Source organism: Aptenodytes forsteri, unplaced genomic scaffold (genome assembly GCF_000699145.1).
Source record: "Aptenodytes forsteri isolate BGI_AS27 unplaced genomic scaffold, ASM69914v1 Scaffold15, whole genome shotgun sequence".
Classification (NCBI taxonomy): Eukaryota; Metazoa; Chordata; class Aves; order Sphenisciformes; family Spheniscidae; genus Aptenodytes; species Aptenodytes forsteri.
The window spans coordinates 24,988,242-25,006,259 of NW_008795129.1; the positions used below are offsets into that span (position 1 = coordinate 24,988,242).

At 41.5% G+C, this 18,018-nt stretch overlaps 1 protein-coding gene across 1 annotated transcript in view; it reads left to right on the top strand.

Moving 5' to 3' along the window:
* DOCK1 (dedicator of cytokinesis 1) overlaps nt 1–6,256 on the top strand; it is a 307,079-nt gene extending 300,823 nt beyond the window's left edge. Inside the window, 1 exon segment of the mRNA XM_009278124.2 lies at nt 4,955–6,256. Coding sequence (XP_009276399.1) covers nt 4,955–5,050 — 96 coding nt within the window. The 3' untranslated portion in view covers nt 5,051–6,256.
* The last annotated feature ends 11,762 nt before the right edge of the window (nt 6,257–18,018 follow it).

Here is an 18,018-nt window from a genome sequence, read left to right on the forward strand (position 1 = left end):
AGCCTCCTCATGCAGAAACGTGGTGCAACAGAGGGAAAATCGCATTGACTGTGCTTTAACACAGCTGGCACACACCACGAGCAAAATCCTCCCTGCATGAGGGGTGCTAGGTCCAGCTCTCCCCGTCATCCACTGCCGTCACCCCTGCGGGAGCATCCCTCCAGGGATCGCTCCCCATTGGGAGAGCATGGTCAGGGTCCTGCCAAACAACCCCATGGGGAAAATCTGAGGTGCTGGTTCAAAGCAATTAGATGTTGCCTGTTTTGAAGGATCTTTCACGTTGCCCAAGGAGGGGATGCTTAGCACGTGGCAGGTGGGAGCACACAAAGGGCACCTCTGCAGAAGGACTCTTAAAATTACTTTCTCTTATCAAAGTACACTCCAGCAAGGGCAGCTAACGGCTGTGATACACAGTCAGATGAAACTCTAATAGATGAAGTATGACAACAGAGTTTAAACAGTCATTTCACATCGGTTACCTGCAGTATTTTCCACATAATTTTGCTCCCTGGGTCAAACAGGCAATTAGCTTAAACTGTCTATAATTTGGTTCAAATTAGTGGAGTTGGGTTGATTCTCTCCACTGGCGCATTATTGCTCTTTCAGAATGGGAGTGTTATTCCTCCAAGACCTCACATTATGTGTTATTTTTCATTGCGGATATTAAATAAGCAAGCTGCTGCTTGTCAGGCGACTCAGCTCCATGCTAAAAGCAATGGTGTAAGCGAGAAGGAGCAATTCAGAGCTCAGTGTTTGGAAGTGTTTACACAGTCCCGTGTAACTGATAGCCTATATACGTCTCATTTCTACTGCTTCTGACCTAATTAGATCTGTTAATCCTTCAAACTAAAGTGTTTTTGATTGGATCTCCATAGCTTGTCATATTTATGACCATTTAATTTCAAAGAAAAATAGTTACACAGGAAGAAATCTCTTAACAGTGTCAGAAGGACCATTTTTGGGAATCAAATTTTGTTTGATTTTTTGTTTTTGGTTTTTTTAATAGTATTTCCTGATTAAAAAAAAACATTCTCGTATCTTATTTTGCTTCTTCACAGAGTAAAAAAAAATGTATCTTTTCATCTTCTTGAATTGATTTTTATTGCAACCTGAACATGTATAGTGCAGTGTATTTTATATCTCTAAGAGAATGGAGACAAATGTTTTTAAAGCTGATTCTTTTCTGTATCAGGAAAAAAACAAACAAATGGGAGCAATTTCATGTTTGAAGCAGAAGGAACAGATTGCTTCTGTGTTGCATATGTGCCTTTTACATAAGGTTTCTGCTTCCCCTGAGGTACCCGTGAGTCAAGGATTCTGCCCAAAATAGGTTTGAATGTGAACCAGCAGTCTCTATCATTATGTCAGAAAGTAAAAGCATGCTTCAAGATTCGTTGGGTTCACAATTAACCACTGAAAGATAAACATGAACTCTGCAAAGCAGTTCTTAATTAAATGTAAAATCAAGGGAAACTCTATTTTGTATTTCAAAGTTTCTAAGGGGAAGCATAGCAAAAATGAACTTCATAAGCCTAATAATGATTTCCTGAGTATGACATTGAAGGGAGAGAGAAAGTGTGCTTGAATTTCTTCCTGTGCTGGAATAAAAGAGAGTGCGTATCAGCCCTGGGAGCGATGGCTAGATTTGGAGTTGCACCAGTTCCGTATTGGCACATTTTGTCATGCTAATTTCTCAATAATATTGCCTCGACGAGCATTACATGTCCTACTTAATATATTCATTGGTAGCTTATTATATAAATGAACATGTACTGAATTTATCCAACTTTCTAATGGAAATTGTAAATTCAATTATAATAATTATCTACCTATCTTTGTTATTTCTTTCTGCCTAATTTGCTTGCAGAATCTAAGCTCTGGTAGGTTTTGTGCTTATTGTTTATAGCATATATATTTAGCTTATTCTCATTGTATTTGCATTGTATTTGTTCTTCAGAAGCAGGTTTTCAGGGAAAAATTGATTGTTCTCTGATCAATATGAAGGGCTCATTTGTTTGAGAAATGCCTTTGATCTAATTGAATTGAGAATTATTGCCAATATACTGTTATTTAAATTCAAAATGGATTTTCACAAATGATGCTATCGGCAAAGTTAGTTTTCTCTAGCAATAAATAGAATGTTAAAGATATCATCTGAGAGCAAAGCACTGAGGAAATTTTTATGTTTTGTAATGTATTTTAGAGGGGCACCTGGTTTATTTAGTTATGAAATTAATGCCATCTCTGTGAGGAGTTCTTGCATGTTGTATGCTGATGTTCTGCAGACCACCAGCATTTCCCAAGTTTGTCCAGAAGCCCCTGCCTGGATACATGACTGTAACTAAGCAGTTTTTCAAAGATTTCGAAATCTGCAGATCACACCTGAATGTGTGAGGCTAAATAATGTTGACAGTCCAGCTCTTATTCAGGTGCCTTAGTAGGAATCCAGGAGCTAACTTAACATACCGGGTTAAGAACAGTATTTGGTCAGGTAGAGAAAGTATTTAGTGGTTCTGACTGTAATACTTAGAGACAGATCAGCAGTTGCATTTTAAAAACAAAACAAAACAAAACACGAACTTCAGTTTTGCATTTAGTAAAATAAAATTCTTATTTTATCTGCTTTACATATTAGTCTGTTGACGATTTTCTGACTCAGAGATCATTGTGCACCGAGTCACACTGTAAGTGAGGAATAAATAGTCCACAGTTTTGAGCCTGCTCTGAAAAATGAATGCTGCTTACTCAGCAGGGTCTTCTTGACATGTGCTTTTCAAGCAGCGGTGCCCTTTCAAGACTCAAACCTTTTAATAACCTGGTTGTTTCTTCAAAAGAGCTCATATAAACTTTAACCGGACTGTGAACATGAAAGTCTTCATTGCCATGTATGTTCAGTCCTGTCCTCATCGGTGAGCAGGAGACTTCGCCTGGTATGCAGCCTTCCAGGCAGCACACCCCCGGGCTCTGGCACCTTGCTCTTGGTCCAGAGCTTCTTATCCAGTAGCAGATTAAAACCAATTGATTTCCAAGTTGGTAACAAAGCATTCTGTAGTCAAGGAGGAAGGTGAGAGCACAGGTGTCGCTGCATCGGTGGTGCTGCTGGAGAGGCTGGGGAAATGGAGAGTGGACGGTCTTCGTCCCTCCGTACTCTGGGCCTGCTGTTTTGGACAGTGGCAAAATGGAAAGACAAGCTCAGGCCACGCCTTTCCTGACGATAGTTTGTGATCCCTGTTCGTTCGCCATGGGGGAGAGCCGGGAGGAATGAGGAAAGTTGTAAAACAGATTGGAAAGTATTTCTTTCGAGGTAGGATACAGGAAAAATATTCCAGCAAAAATCCAGCCTTCCTGGCTCTGCCAGTATGCAGTCTTACCTTTCTATTTAGTCTACAATTAGTAAAACTGTCTGGTAAAAGCTCTGGATTTATAACTTCATGCTGTCTTAAAAGCTGACGTTGAAGAGGGCATTCAGTTATCTTAAAGATACTTTTTTCCTTCTACTCTTGCACATCTCTGAAAACTCCCAGTCACTAGGTTGCAGTAGTGTTAGGAGGCTCTCCGGGCTTCTTGTGCCTCGCGGCAGAGGAAAGACTGAAATGTCCTGCCATCACCCTGAACTGCTCTTCTTTTTGGAAGATATCTTTTGGATATCTTTGGAGATATCCAAAGCAGCTTTGGATATCTTCTTTTAAAAGGAACAGTCTTGTTTCTTATGCACTTTCACGTGGCTTATCAGCTGTGCACGTATAAGTTTCTTACTGGTGTGTGTATATATAGAGATATATATATATATAACACCGAGAAATCATCAGTTATTTCGTCCAAGACATTAAAAAAAGTTGGAATACGAGTATCGAGGTTGCAACTGCAGTACACGCAATGTTACACTAAGGCATTTCAGATATTTGAACTGTTCTTGTAGCAGTGATTAAGGAAATTTGGCAGAGACGGTGTGCGTCGTAAGGTTTTAAGTGTTAATGCGTGGAGTCAGCAGTATGGGGTGGGTAAGGCGGGACGGGTACACTGAGACACAAACAAGTGGAAATGAAAAAGCGTTGTTATGCTTGGAGGAAAACAAACGGCGGTGGCTGGCTGGGGGGGGGAAGAATCTTAGGAAAAAACAAAACCAAAGCAGCGTTTATGAGGTCTGACACTGCAGTACAGCCTCAGTGCAGCGATGGGAAAACTGTAATGGCTGCATAGCCAAAATGCTGTAGAAAACCAGACTGCAAAGTGTATGAGCAAATTGCAGTGTTCTCAAGCTCTTTCTGAAACAGATTTTGTCATATATATGATTAACATTATGAAAAAAAGTCTTAATTTCCATAATGACTTTTTAAATTCGTCCAGTTAGCCAGTGAATCTAACCAAAGGTGCTCTTGTTCTGTTGTATGATACATGAAGTGATTTAAAATATGTATATTTGAACAGTCTGGAATTCTGTTTTGAATATTTTAATTATAACTGAATGTGTAATAGTAAATTCAAGTTACTTATCTGTTTAAATGGTTTCCTTTTTTTTTTCAATTATTTGTGTTCTAAATGTGCAAAATACAAAAATAATGGAAAAAGAATGAAGCTGTTGCTTCAGAATAGCTTTTAAGCTCTGTAGTGCATAGGGGCTGAGGGCAATCGATGCAGACGAAGAAATCAATATCCTATCATGATATAAAGTGGAGAATTATAACCTTCTCCAGTGCTTTCAAAAGATTTTTCCTGAAATACGGAGCTAATTAATCACGAACCCTTGAGAGATTTTTTTTCATTGTCAAAAGTAAAAGTTTTATTTTAAGCTAATGGCATTCGGTATGCATAGTAGCAAATTCTGCAGAGAAGCTTTCAGGTGTCAGACGGCTACAGGCTTACCCACCGTTTCTTGCAGTTATAGGTGAACCAGTAAATGTTTCAAAAATCCATTCATTGCTAACACAGTCTCTTCAAAATTGGTTTCTTCCAGCACCTGCCACCTCCACTCCCCAGCAAGACTCCCCCACCTCCGCCTCCAAAGACAACTCGGAAGCAAACGTCTGTTGACTCTGGGATTGTCCAGTGAAGAAGGAAGAGTTTTTTTCCAAAGATAAAGCTGTAACAATTCATTTCCCTAAGTATTTTATGGTATATAATGTTTACCTCATTCAGGCGTGCAGTATCTAACATTTAGTGCAATGACTCTAACTCTTTAAGAAATCCATTTCTAACTGTGTATCGGAAACAACACTACATCACCCCTCTTTCTGGGGTTGTTCCCTCCTGTAACTTGAAAGAAATCTGGATTTCTACTTGAGGCCGGGAGGCGTTCATCAACTGACAGTACCCTCTTCCTAAACCTTCTCCCTGCTTCTTCTGAATAACTTCAGGCACACAGGTAGCTGTGGAGATTAAAATGAGAGTTTAATATTTTGTACCTAAAGCATTTAGGTAGCTATGGAGTTTAAAATGAGCTGAGTATTTTGTACCTAATCTCAGTGTATATAGGAATCGATGACGATATTCACATTGAATTCAATGCACGTTGGAGTAGGCTTCACAGTAAGGAGAAGCTGCCGTAGGATTTCCCCAAATAGCCCAGGGCTAAAAATCAGACACAGCTTATTTGTGAAATGTGCCTTCTCTTTAATTGTTCTGTATTACAAATAAACTGATTGCTAATGGGCTTTGTAAAATTAGTCATCAGTGATCAGTCATTTCCATTTTCATTCAGTTGGCCATTCTTCTGGGTGTTGATCAACGGGCAAAGCAAGGAAGCCTTTTAGCTGCTGACAGGCACAAGCGTATAGGAAAAGAAACAGAGTAGGCAGATAGGAGACTCCTGGTCATTCTGAACCTAGCGGTTGAGTACAAGAATGGGAAGAGCTTTCTCTTTTCTTCTTTAATGTGTAATATTTCATGTGGATTAGGATGAACTGAAAGGAATCACTTTGTCCTTGTGCCATCATTCTGTATAGAGTTTGTATATATGATGGTTTTTAGAATGTTTTAATTTTTATGGTGCCTGCTTTTCATGTAATAATGAATTAATGTACCTACAATGAATGCATTACGTATTTTTAATTTCCTAATTGCTGAAAGTGTAAAAAAAAAAACTTTTTTTTTCCAGATATTATGCTCTGAGAAATATTGGACAATGATGGGGTGGGGTGTTGGGAGGGAGGAAGGAAACTAACTTTATAATCTAGCGTTTTTTATTGTCATCACACTTTCATTTTTTACTATCTACAATCTTTTTACTCTTACGGTAGATTGTTTTTAAATATACCACTGACTCAAAATAAAATATTATTTTAAAAACTTGTCTAAGAAAATTAATACATTTCTTTGGTCTTTTTCATCCTTATTGTAGAATTTCAGGAACTGTTGCACTCTATAGAGGGCTATGTATACACTTTCTTTCTTTCTGAACAATTCTGAGGGAGCCCACGATAAAGCTGAAGTCTTTCATCGCACTGCTATACGTGTTCCTGCATGTATGTAGTACTGAGATAAAACTCGTCAGCTCTAGAAACAGCTGTCTTTGTATGCTGTCAATACTCATAATGATAGCTTACTTATCTTTAAGTTATAAATTATCTGTTGCTGAACACTTCAGAAAACAGATGAGTTCTAGGTAATATTTTCTACCTCAAGTAGCTGCTACATGATGCAAGTAGCATGACTTAAACAGCAGTAAAACAATAATGTTCTTACAAAGGCAGAAAGATTGCCCTTCTCATAAAAAGTGGCTCAAATGGTCAATTATATTCTCATAATTTTGCCTTAAACCATCATGTTGCTTTGGATCAAACAAACACACTTTTCCTTTCAATGTGAGATAACATCAGCTACGAGCATCTCAGAATTTGCTGTTAGATACTGTCCTACAATTCCCTATTTGTTTTGTTATTCGTATAATCTCCATTCAAGAGGAATAAGCTGGGAAGGATTCTTAGCTACAATTGATCAGATATTCTTTCCATAGACGATCGATAATGTATTACAACTTTAATTCTATAAGTCTGTCATTTAATTGAAAATTGCTTTAGAGACTGCTCTTGTTACTGTGTGGGAGATTGCGCTGGGATGCTGGTGAGTTTTCCTCTTTTCTGTTCCATTTACTTTCTAAAGGATAGAAGGAGGCTTTCACATGGACCTTTAACTGGATGCTTGTAAATTGTATTTCTGATAATGTGTTTGTTGTCACATGCCCTTAGCAAATTCCTGTGCTCGTGCAAGTGTTATAATTTGGCCCTGCAAGACTCCTCAAACAAGAGATGCACTTTCAAATTGGTCTTGCAGTACAAACTCTAAATCTCATATGTGTGTATGTTTTACAAATACGCAAGCTGAGACTGGGAATTGAAAATCAGACTCTCAGATTCATTTTCAGACCCAAATTGTCACCGTTTTTACAATCTAACAGCTTTTAAGCTGTAACTCGTATAAAACCCAGCCAGAACGAGTCATTACCCTCCTCAAAGTGTTGTAAAAACACACTTCAGCAAATCCAGAAACTAATTCAGTTACAGTCTCTAAGCGGTGAACAATCTTGCGAAGGCTGTTATTTTTCCTACGGTATACTCTCTTCCTTTGTACTCCAGTGGCGTTATATCAGAGCATCCCAATGCAATATGAATTTCTTGTGACATTGTTTGAACAAAGCTGAGCTAATGCAGAAGAGCTCAATACAAGGCAATACAGAAGAAGAAGGTTGTTTGATTTTAACCAAAGTGGTATCACTTACACTTACTCTGTCATGCTCACGTCCTCACAAGGGTCGAGGGACATGTGCCCAAGTAATGTCTCCGGGGTTGCCAGTCATGTAGAGGACAAGAGGTGCCTGCTGTCAAGTCCACATCTCGTCTCCGGTGTTACTCTGAGGTTGGTGAACATGTGCTGGTTGTTGGATGTGCCCTTTTTTCCCTTTGGGAGTTGCCAGTGACTGTGATCTCATGTCTCTTTAGTCTGTCCTACTTCTGTGGGAATTCATTAGGCAGCACTCGATGTATTCGATGTCGGTTGTCTCCCTGCCTGGTGAGGATGCTGTACAGTTCCAGTTCTGCTCGTCATCTTCCCACCATCATCCCTTAATGGGCTCAATGAGTCTTTTGCTTTCCCAACCTCGATGCCTTGAGTAGCTGGGATTGGGATGACCTGGTCCAGCTGTCACTGCTTTATCCTTCTGCCAGTTCTCCTGGTGCCTCCATGCCCAAAGGTCCCCATTCAGACTTCATTCAAATCGATAACTTCTGCTACAGGAGGATGCCAAAAGAAAGCTGCTAGGAAAGGTGACCCCTCCATGTCTTCCATAGTAGACCATGTCCAGGGCATTAGGATCCACAGGGGCCAGGTTTTCACCATTTAAGACAAATGCTACTATTCAGGGATTAACCTCCCCCCAAATGCCATCCCTTCACTCAGACTTGAGAGCAATACCACAAGGCTTTGCAATACAAATTTTCCCGAAAGAAGAAATTCAGAGGTGTCAAGTTTCTAAATAGTATGAGAAAACAGATTTTTAATGGCCAGTAATTTTTGCTTCTTGAAAGTTAGCTTGAATTTACTTACTGAAAGTTAACTTACAGTGCCAATATAAAAAGGAAAAGCCCTTAATACCACTTCTCTGAGTCTTAGCTTGGGAGTGAGAGGGCAATTTTTACAGGTGCACACAACAATTCCCATCAGTCCCATGCAAAACCACAAAAGGTTTGTTGGGCAGCGGTTGTTTGGTTTTTAATCAAATTTATTTTCAATGGGAAGCTCAATGCAAAGGTCAGTTCTTAAGCTGGTTTCCATAATTGACATTTATGATTACTGAAATGTCTCTGATGATACCACAAATTCTGAGTGTAAAAATGTTTTTAAATTCAGTTTTGTCTTAACGTAGGTATTTTTCTTTACCATGGATGTCTGTGATATGTGACTTTACAGAGAAAAATGTTACAAAGTTTGCAGTGCCTATAGATATGTTTATGATGTATGAATAAGAGATTTATGTGAGTGTACATACATATGTGTATACATGCACACACATTAAACACATTTTTTAATGTAAAATATCTCACTTCATTGACTAGTTGAGGTGTCCACTTTCTTGCTTCACCTTAGACATCTTCCCTATCGATTCTTGTGACCTTTCTGGGGACAATTCTCTGCCAGAAGCTTGATGTAGTGGTGTTGATGCCAGTTGTCCCATGATGGTTGTTCACAATTACCTATTTTTAGTAAAGGTTCTTTGTATAAACTAGTCATTTCTTGTGTATATATTTGACACAATCAGGTGAAGTAAGCAGAAAAATTTCTTACAAAGGTTACAGCTGGTTTGATGTTTAAATACATGTAGACCAGACTTAGACATTACATGGTGTAACAGGAGTCATCCTCTTCTTCTGATCCAGCGACTACCATCCTGCATTGGGCTTTGGAATATTTTGTATGCCGTTTTGAACAAAACGGCAAGCATTGGAACAGGCTGCCCAGGGAAGTGGTTGAGTCACCATCCCTGGAGGTATTTAAAAGACGTGTAGATGTGGTGCTTAGGGACGTGGTTTAGTGGTGGACTTGGCAGCGCTAGGTTAGATCTTAAAGATCTTTTCCAACCTAAACAATTTTATGATTCTATGATTCTAAAACCGAAGTATTTTATCCCCAAGCTGAAGGTAGAGGAAGGTAAGGCAGAAATTGTTTTTCCTGGACCTGTTACGTTATGTGTGCATTTGCTGTGTTTCACAGAGATGTTGCTGTTCATTGTCTGTAACTGTCAGAAGTGCACGCCGCCGGGAAACAGCTTGTCCTTTCCATTGCCACTGCCTTTCAGCCATCAGTGGAAACACACATGATGCCTTGTCCAGCTTCTCCCCGTCTCCCCATCACGAGTGTCTTAAGTTCTTTGTGTTCTCTTGCAATAAAAAATGTTGCTTTTTTTTTTTTTTTTAAGTAAATGCAGGACGCCTTTCTGGTTGTTTGCTTACTGTTAATGCGTCCTTTGAGATGCCGCACTGATAAATTGCCTGCACTTTGCTCAATGTGTTTAAATTCAGTGCAAGACGCTCAGGGTGCACACATGGACTAGAGCTCGGGGACAGGCCCGAGCTGGAGCAGGTTTCCCAGGAGGATGGGTGGTGAAGGTGGCCAAGTTTCGTGCCCGCTCAGCACCATGCTGCCGCGGGGCCAGGGGCCAGACTGGGGCTGCCTGCATCCTTCTGCACAAATAGAATAAGGCATTTTTCAATTTCCATCTACACCTTACCTTGTGATGAAGCAATAAATTGTAGTGCATGTAGAATATGCCCGTGAAGAAAAGACCAAGCACTTGAGTGATGGTGAACACTGAAATTCAGGGTTTGCCTTTATCCTCAGCTTTCGGCGTTAACATGGTAATGGAAGCGTGAGGTCCAGCTGCTCTGACATTTCAATTTCCTCTCATTCTCCTTTTTTACTTTTCATGGATCTAAACTGAATTTCAGGGTTGCAATTGCCATTTTCTTGGTGATGCAGAAATGTGTGGATCGGTATAAATACTTGGTTATTGTATGGGATCTAACCAGCTGTTCTCCAGTGAGGCTATTGATAGGATTTTTAATTTCCCTTGGTTTTGTCATATGTATTCTGCAGACATGAATAATTACTGTAAATTAGGTTTCTCTATCAAATGGCAGACTTAATTTTTTTTTTAATTTCCAGTGTGTGTGGTATTGTATTCTAGCACTTTAATGCAAAGTTGCTGAATTAAATAACTCATTTCACATCTAACCGAGCTGGCTCTGGACTGGTGTGTTGAGGACATGTACTGACCCCCTTATGAGACTGAGTTGGGACGGTGACTCCATTCAATCTCATGTTGCATTTAGCCAAATGGTTTCCATTCCCTAACGCTGTCTTGTTACAGCTACACGTTGATGTATCGTTTTCAGAATCCAAGTTGACCATCTCAGATTCATTGCTACCCAAACTCCCTCTCTGCCATCCCAAACTTGCAGAGATTTTATGGGTGGTGAAATGTTGCTATTTTGGGTTGAATCCTTATTGTTTTGGCCATTCACTCAGCTTTTCATTGCATAGTTTGGCTCTGATGCTGTTGAACTGCTGTGTTTGCAGCCCAAACTCTCTTGCAGAACTGGGGAACTGAAGGGAGGAATGTTGGCCATAACATATTAATGCTACAGATTCAGTGATGAGACCTCACTTTCTTCACTGACACCTTATGCTTAATTTGCAAACATTTGCAAATTATTTTCATGAAGTTTCCTCTGAGTTGGAGCTCAAGGCAGATTTCCGTAAGCCGCCCATATCAACATGTTCTCCTGGTATTTAGCCTCCTTGGTAGATGCTCCCATTTCCATTTTTCAGACGTTTTTTCTTCCTTAAAGTGCAAGAAACCCAAATGGTGTTTGAATCTTCTTGTTTGTCAAATAATTCCTAAAAAACTCTCCTGAAAAGGCTTCTGGGGCAATATCTGCATGGTCCCCAAAGGTGCCGTGTGCTGCCTTGCACCTTGTCTGTCACAACAGAGGTGTCCTCGCTATGAGCAATGCCCGGTTGGGTGCCCCCATGTTCTTTGGGTGACTCATCTCACATCACATAAAAAACCTTGGAGCCTCTAATTGTCCTCATTATCACCAAGAATAAGCATCGTCGGTCGCTCACGTATTTCCAGACCAGGAGGTCTAGCTGCTTAACAGATGCTTGGAAAGATGCTGGTTCTGCTGTTATTGAAAGCTGTGGCCTTCTGCCAGTTTGCATTAGAGGGGAATATATGGTGTCATCAACATTTGAGGGAGTCCTTCACAAAGAGAAAGCATAGACAAAACCAGATGTGACACTGTTTTCTTATAGATAAGACATTTTGTGTGTATGCTCCTGTAGTTGGCTGTTCTTCCAAGTTTTCCATTTATTCTCCAGCCTTATTTTCCTATGGCTGTGCTTACATTTCTTCAGCACTGTAATCCCAATTTAAATTGAGTTTTCTTTGTCCATCATTCCTACGAGCAATGGCAGATCACTGCACTGACAGTGGAGAACCCAGAAAACGAACTACAAGAAACATCTCTACTAAAAAAAAAATATTTAGCAGAATATTAAACAGCCTGTGGAAATGAATAGGTACCCAGGCACCATTTTAGAGCAGTTTGACACGTGTGCTGTGTTGAATCACAGACGACTAATGTAGAAGTGCAACAGTTTGAGAGGTAAAACAACCCCACCAGCTCTGGTCTAGGCAAAACACCTCTTAGATTAGCGTAAATTATGCAGTTTAAAACACTTATTAACATTTAATTTAACATTATGAATGTTGGTTTGGGAAGTGCGTTCTTGTAGCAAGAGAAGAAGTCATCGCAGAGTGCAGGAAGTTCACTTAAGCTGTAATTATTGCTTCTCTGAAAATTATATGTATTTTCCTGCATTTTGATAGCATGTGCTCAAAATCAGAGAAAAAATCCAAATAAATCAACCATGAATTCAAAAATTTCAAAAGAAAACTGCCTTCTTTCAAAAGATGATGTAGTTATCTACTACTTACTAGTGTTACAGGAAGCCTGTCCTGAGATATTTTTAAAATCATGTTGAGATCTGGCTGTCAATAATGTCTCATTGGTTATAAACTGGTTATAAACTTCCTTCCATGAGTTTATTACCATGTACAGTTGGCAAATAAATTTGTTGTCGTTTTTCTTCTATGCAGCACATTATTAATTTGCTCCTCAGGGGAAAATAATAGAAAAAGCCTAGAAAGAGAAGATTTTTTTTTTAAGAGAGTTCAGTTTGTGTCTGTAATTACTGACCTCATGGCCCACATGGAGGTGAGCAGAGGTCTGTGGAAGGTTATAGCATGCTTTTGTGCTGGATCGTCCTTCCATGCCACGTGCAGTGTCTGAAACAGGCACTCGGGGACGTGAGTACGTGTACAAACACAATAACCCGCGGGAAGGGGCAAGCACTTCTGAAACTTGGATCAGAAGCATCAGGAGAGAAATCAGTGTTCGCTTTTGTCACAGCTGCTCCCTGGGGTTCTCGACATGGTGGCAGAAAAGTGGCCTTGGGAAAATTAATTTCCTTTCTCTGGTGTGAGGTTTTCTGGGGACGACGTGTGTGTGTAAGGTCAGTAGCAGAAATCACGTCTTAATGTAGGCCAGCTCTCTTAAAGACCTGGAAAATGTGAAGTTCTGTTTTGTTTGATGGCAAGCGCAGTACTGGTCTCACAGTGTTTGCACCTCTATTCTTTAAAAGCACAAAGGAGGCACCAAGGGCTAAATCCTCTCCTAAGTTACAGCTCAGCTCTGCCAAGTCCAGTGGTACCTTTGCAGGTATCACTGCAGTTAAAACATAGCATCCTTTTCCTAATATTTAATCGATGTAAAGGTATCCATTAAGCATTCTCAGGATAATGAAACTGCAAGGCTAGTACTGAGTTTATGCCCATAGCACTTGCATGCATCATTTCTGTATTGCATTATTATTATTTTTCCTGGTATAGATGTAATATTTCTGCTGAAGGGAGTGAGATTGCTTTTCAAAAGTGTTGGAAGAATTAAGGAGGAGAAGTCTTGCCATAAAAGCTTAGTTTGTTCCTCCTGTACACTATAACACTATAGTACTATAAAATTCTTTTTAAAATAAATGATCATTAAGCACATGTCCAATTTGCCTCAATAACTAATTTTCACTCAAGAGTGAATGAAATTTCAGATGAAATTACTGTTGGTATCAGTGGGCTATACAAAGTGAACTGATTTTTTAATTCTATTTAAAATAAAAGATTGTTGTCCAAGAAATTAATCCAGTGCCCAAATTACAAGTAAGTGTCAACAATAATAAAGTTTGGTTTAGTTTTAAAAGTCAACTTTGAGTGATGATGAGTCAGTTCTAGATGATGATCAGTCTCAATACTTGATGCTTTGCATCCTGTTATTGATAAGGCTGTGGTTTAACTGCAAATTGCCTTTATTGGGAACCATCTTACATTAGAAAGTGCTTTAATCTAAAAAATAAAAAAAATAATTTGGGCATAATGGAGAACCAGGCTGCTTTCAACTTGGCTGCAGAGACTTACTGAGGTAATTGGAAGCAAAACCATGACTGTGTGTGGAAAAGCCGAGCCCACGGTAGCCACAAGCACTGGGGAGCTGAAACTCCCTGGCCTCGGGGCAGGAATAAGCTTGTCAGAATAAAGCCGTGGCTGACAGAGTTTTCTGTTTTGTTTTATTCAGTAAACAAAACCAATTAGTAAATGGAATTTGCAGTAAAAGCTCCCCAGCATCCTTCTGGGTGCTTTGGCCCTTTCCAGGCTGGGGGGTGAGTGGTCTGTGCCCCCCCCCACCGCGTGGGTTTGGAAGTGAGAAGTTGGCGGGGGCACAGGGAGGACGAGCACTGCTACGGCGAAGGGTTTTATTTACACCCTGCACGGCATGCGAGGTGCCCGCGGGGACTGCTGCAGGTAGGAAGGTTGTTCAGGGAGGAAATGCTGGCTCTCTTGAGGCAGCTGGCAGCATGTTGTGTGTCCGTCCTTTTTCTTGGGGAGTGGAGTTAAATTCTATATAAGGCACAGGAAGAAACGTCATCCTTTTCCTCAGCAGCCGTGGGAGAGCAGAGGGTGAATGACATCAGGGTAAGGTACATCCTTTCCAAGCATTACGGGGCAGTCCTGGCCGTGGGAAAGCAGAGGTACAGAAACACACCTCCCCTCCTCCACGCAGGCAGTAACCTGGAACTGCGTGCCCACTCCTGCAGCAAAGGCTCCAGCAGCGGGTGGGACGTGCAGGTGGGTTCAGGCAAACAGGCATCTTCCCTCCCGAGTGCGCAGTTGCCCTCTGGGAGCGATCAACGCTTTGCAACACAATAACATGAGCCTGACATCAGCCCAAACAGGGGGAAATCCAAATGCAAATGGAATAAAATTAACATGCTTGTTGGACTGTAAGGAAAAATGAAAGTCCTCTGAAGGAACCTTGGAGAAATGTAGATCGCAGTGTGGAGGCTGAGGTCCATGGGACAGACCATGGCCGGGCAAAACCCGCCCATGGCCATGACTGTGCTTTCAGCAGTCCCACCCGCTGCTGGAGCCTTTGCTGCAGGAGTGGGCACGCAGTTCCAGGTTACTGCCTGCGTGGAGGAGGGGAGGTGTGTTTCTGTACCTCTGCTTTCCCACGGCCAGGACTGCCCCGTAATGCTTGGAAAGGATGTACCTTACCCTGATGTCATTTCTCCTCCTCAGTTGTTTGATTATCTTCCTTGTTTCTTCACCTCCTGAGGTGCTTGCCCCTGTTTTTCAGTTCAGGCTGGGTGGTTTTTTTCTTGGTACTTTGTTCACCAGAGCAGCGCTGACTTCCACACCAGTGCCCATCCCTGCAGCACACGTAGCTGCATTTCCTTCAAGATTTTCTCTCCTGTGTGCTTGGTGCCTACGAGGCTCTTCCAGAGCAGTAGCAGGACAAGTGCCAGCTCCATGTTAGCGGGGAAAGGCTGATCCTGAGGGGGGGACCTTGCCCTGGCATGTCGTGGGCAGGAGGCAGCTGCTTTTTGCTGGGACCAGAGCGGGACTGGGCTCCGGCAGCGTTATCTAACGCGGAGTTACCCAAGTTCAGTGGGGATGCTTTTCTTCCCTGCAGGCCATCGTAGTATCATTAAAAAAAAAAACCAGTCTCTGCATGGAACGTATTTTTCTCCAGTGTTCCTTGTTTCTGGCTGACAGCAAGCATTAGCTGGTGGTAGGAGCTAATTGGAAGTGACCAGTGACCGCAAAGCCCCATGTGGGAGCAAGAGCCTGGCTTCCTCTTTTTTTAGAATACTGACGTTTGCATTTAAGATGTTCTTTTTTTCCTCCTCTTTCTCCTTCCTCCTCCTTCTTGATTTCTGTTATTTAATTAGGGAAATTTTTTAAAAGGGAATAACTCAAAGGTGTGTTTCATAAAAATGAGGGTGTGCAGTTTTGGTGCGGTTTCACCCCCCCTGTTATCCTATGGGCGGGAGCATGGGGACGTTTGGGTTTCTGAGGGATGAGCTGTCTGTGCCTGACTCTGCCCATGCTGGCTGCCGTGCCATGCCACGCCACGCCACACCACGCCATGCCATGCCACACCATGCCATGCTGTGCATCACCCCCCGGGGCCCATCTCACCCCGAAGGAAGGGCTGACCCCACAGTGTGGCCCCATGCCACATTCATCAGATTTGGGAATGGCACCCTCCCCAGCTTGGGCATGGTCCAGAAGCCATGGAGACCATCCCAGTGGAGATGTGGGCCTTTAGGAAATTTTTTTCCTGGCAAAAAGTCGGTGTAGTTGGGGGGCAGAGGTTCAGGGGGAACCTCAAACCGCATGGAAGGGGGTTTTGTCATTCAGACAAGGATTTATGCAGGCATATACGGTGTCAAATGATACTTGTATTACACTGTGCTGATAATAATAAATCAGTACACCCATTGCATTTTATTTTCACAATAAGAAAAATGAAAGGGAAGAAAGCCAAGTGCTTACCTATTTTACCAGATAATTTACCTGTAGTTGAACTATAAAATGAATGTTGCTTGCATTTCTTTTCTCTCTTAAAACAAAATGATGGAGCAGAGGAAGGCACCTTCAGGCAAGAGCAGAGCTAGTGGAAAAACAAAGTAGAGCACATGTTCCCATTGTGTTCGCTGAGAAATGATGTGAGCATTTGGCAGCTCCCCACGAGGTGCTGTGGTACCTGCTCATTGCATAGGGGAGTGGGGAAGGATGGGCAAAGGGGGAGTGGGAAGGAAAGGTTGTTAATTAAGAGTTGGTAGCAAAAAGTAGCTGGCAAATTTATCTCTGTTTCCTAACCTCTGGATTTACTTTCAGATGGGGAAGTCGAAACTGTAAGGTGCTTTAGGTTAAAATTTCATTTGTTTTACAGGATTTCTGCCAGTGTGCTGTTTCTCTCATTTATAATGAACTGGAAAAGGTGTGAGTGCACCATCCAAAGCACTTAATCACCACTGCTCATCATGGTCTTTCAAGCATTTGGCTGTATTGTTATGATGATGGGTCAGAAATTATCTATAAAATAATGAATGCATCATCCACTGCTCATGAAGAGGAGCTTTGGCAATTCAGCGGATTATATGTGCTATAAAATATTTTAAACACATTCTGAACATTTTTGCCCACTTTCTCTTCTGCTGGGTAACCCCATCTCTCTGTGTGTCCCTGCCACAGCCTCCTGCCCCTCCTTGGGCTCAGTTGCTGGTTGTATGGGGAGCCAAGCTCTGGGGTAGGGCAGGGTTTCTGAGACAAGATCCAGCATTCAAGAAGAAAAAATATTTGCATGAAAAAGTATAAAATCCTAAAGGAAAAAATAATTTCAGTTCTCTGGGGAACGTGATAGCTGTCTTACTACTTAAACTTTCTCCATCTTACATCATGCTATTCTATGTCTTATGTAACTCTGGTCCTCAAACCTCACTTTAGCATGCTGGATGCAGCAAAGTACTGCCTGGATGATGTGCATGTTAAGATCTTGGCCTCCTGAAGTCAGAGAGAGTTTGTCATTACTTTGTTATTCCTAAAGCTGTATTTTAGCTCAGGGTTGGTTTTGTTTGTTTGGTTGGTTGGTTTTAATGCCTATAAGGTTTTTTAAATCTTTAGTGTCTAGTTCACAAACGGGAAGGATTTAGAGAAAGGGAAGTCTGTGCATTTTGCAGTCTGAACACTGGCACGTGTAGAGCTGTAGGACCTTCAGCTCTTTAAAACCAGGTCCTTTCCCTAGTTCATCCCATGCACCCCCAAAACTTCCCAGGTTTGGGCATCTCTCCCTTCTTTCTGTCTCAGGTTGAACCACCCAGAGAGGGAGAACGTCCCCTTGACCTGAGGAGCTGAATTGCTGGGGACGTAAGTGAAGATGACACTTTCATTCTCTATAGCCTCACATCCCGCTCTCTGCTCTTGATGCAGTCTCTAGTTTCTATGGCTTTCTGTGACTTTTCCTGTCTCTTTTCAACTGAATCAAGGCTTTTAGTCACATCAGCCCTTAAATTCTCAGTGCAGAGCTCTACGTCTGCCTCTGCAGCTCAGAGAAGCTGGCAATGCGGTAA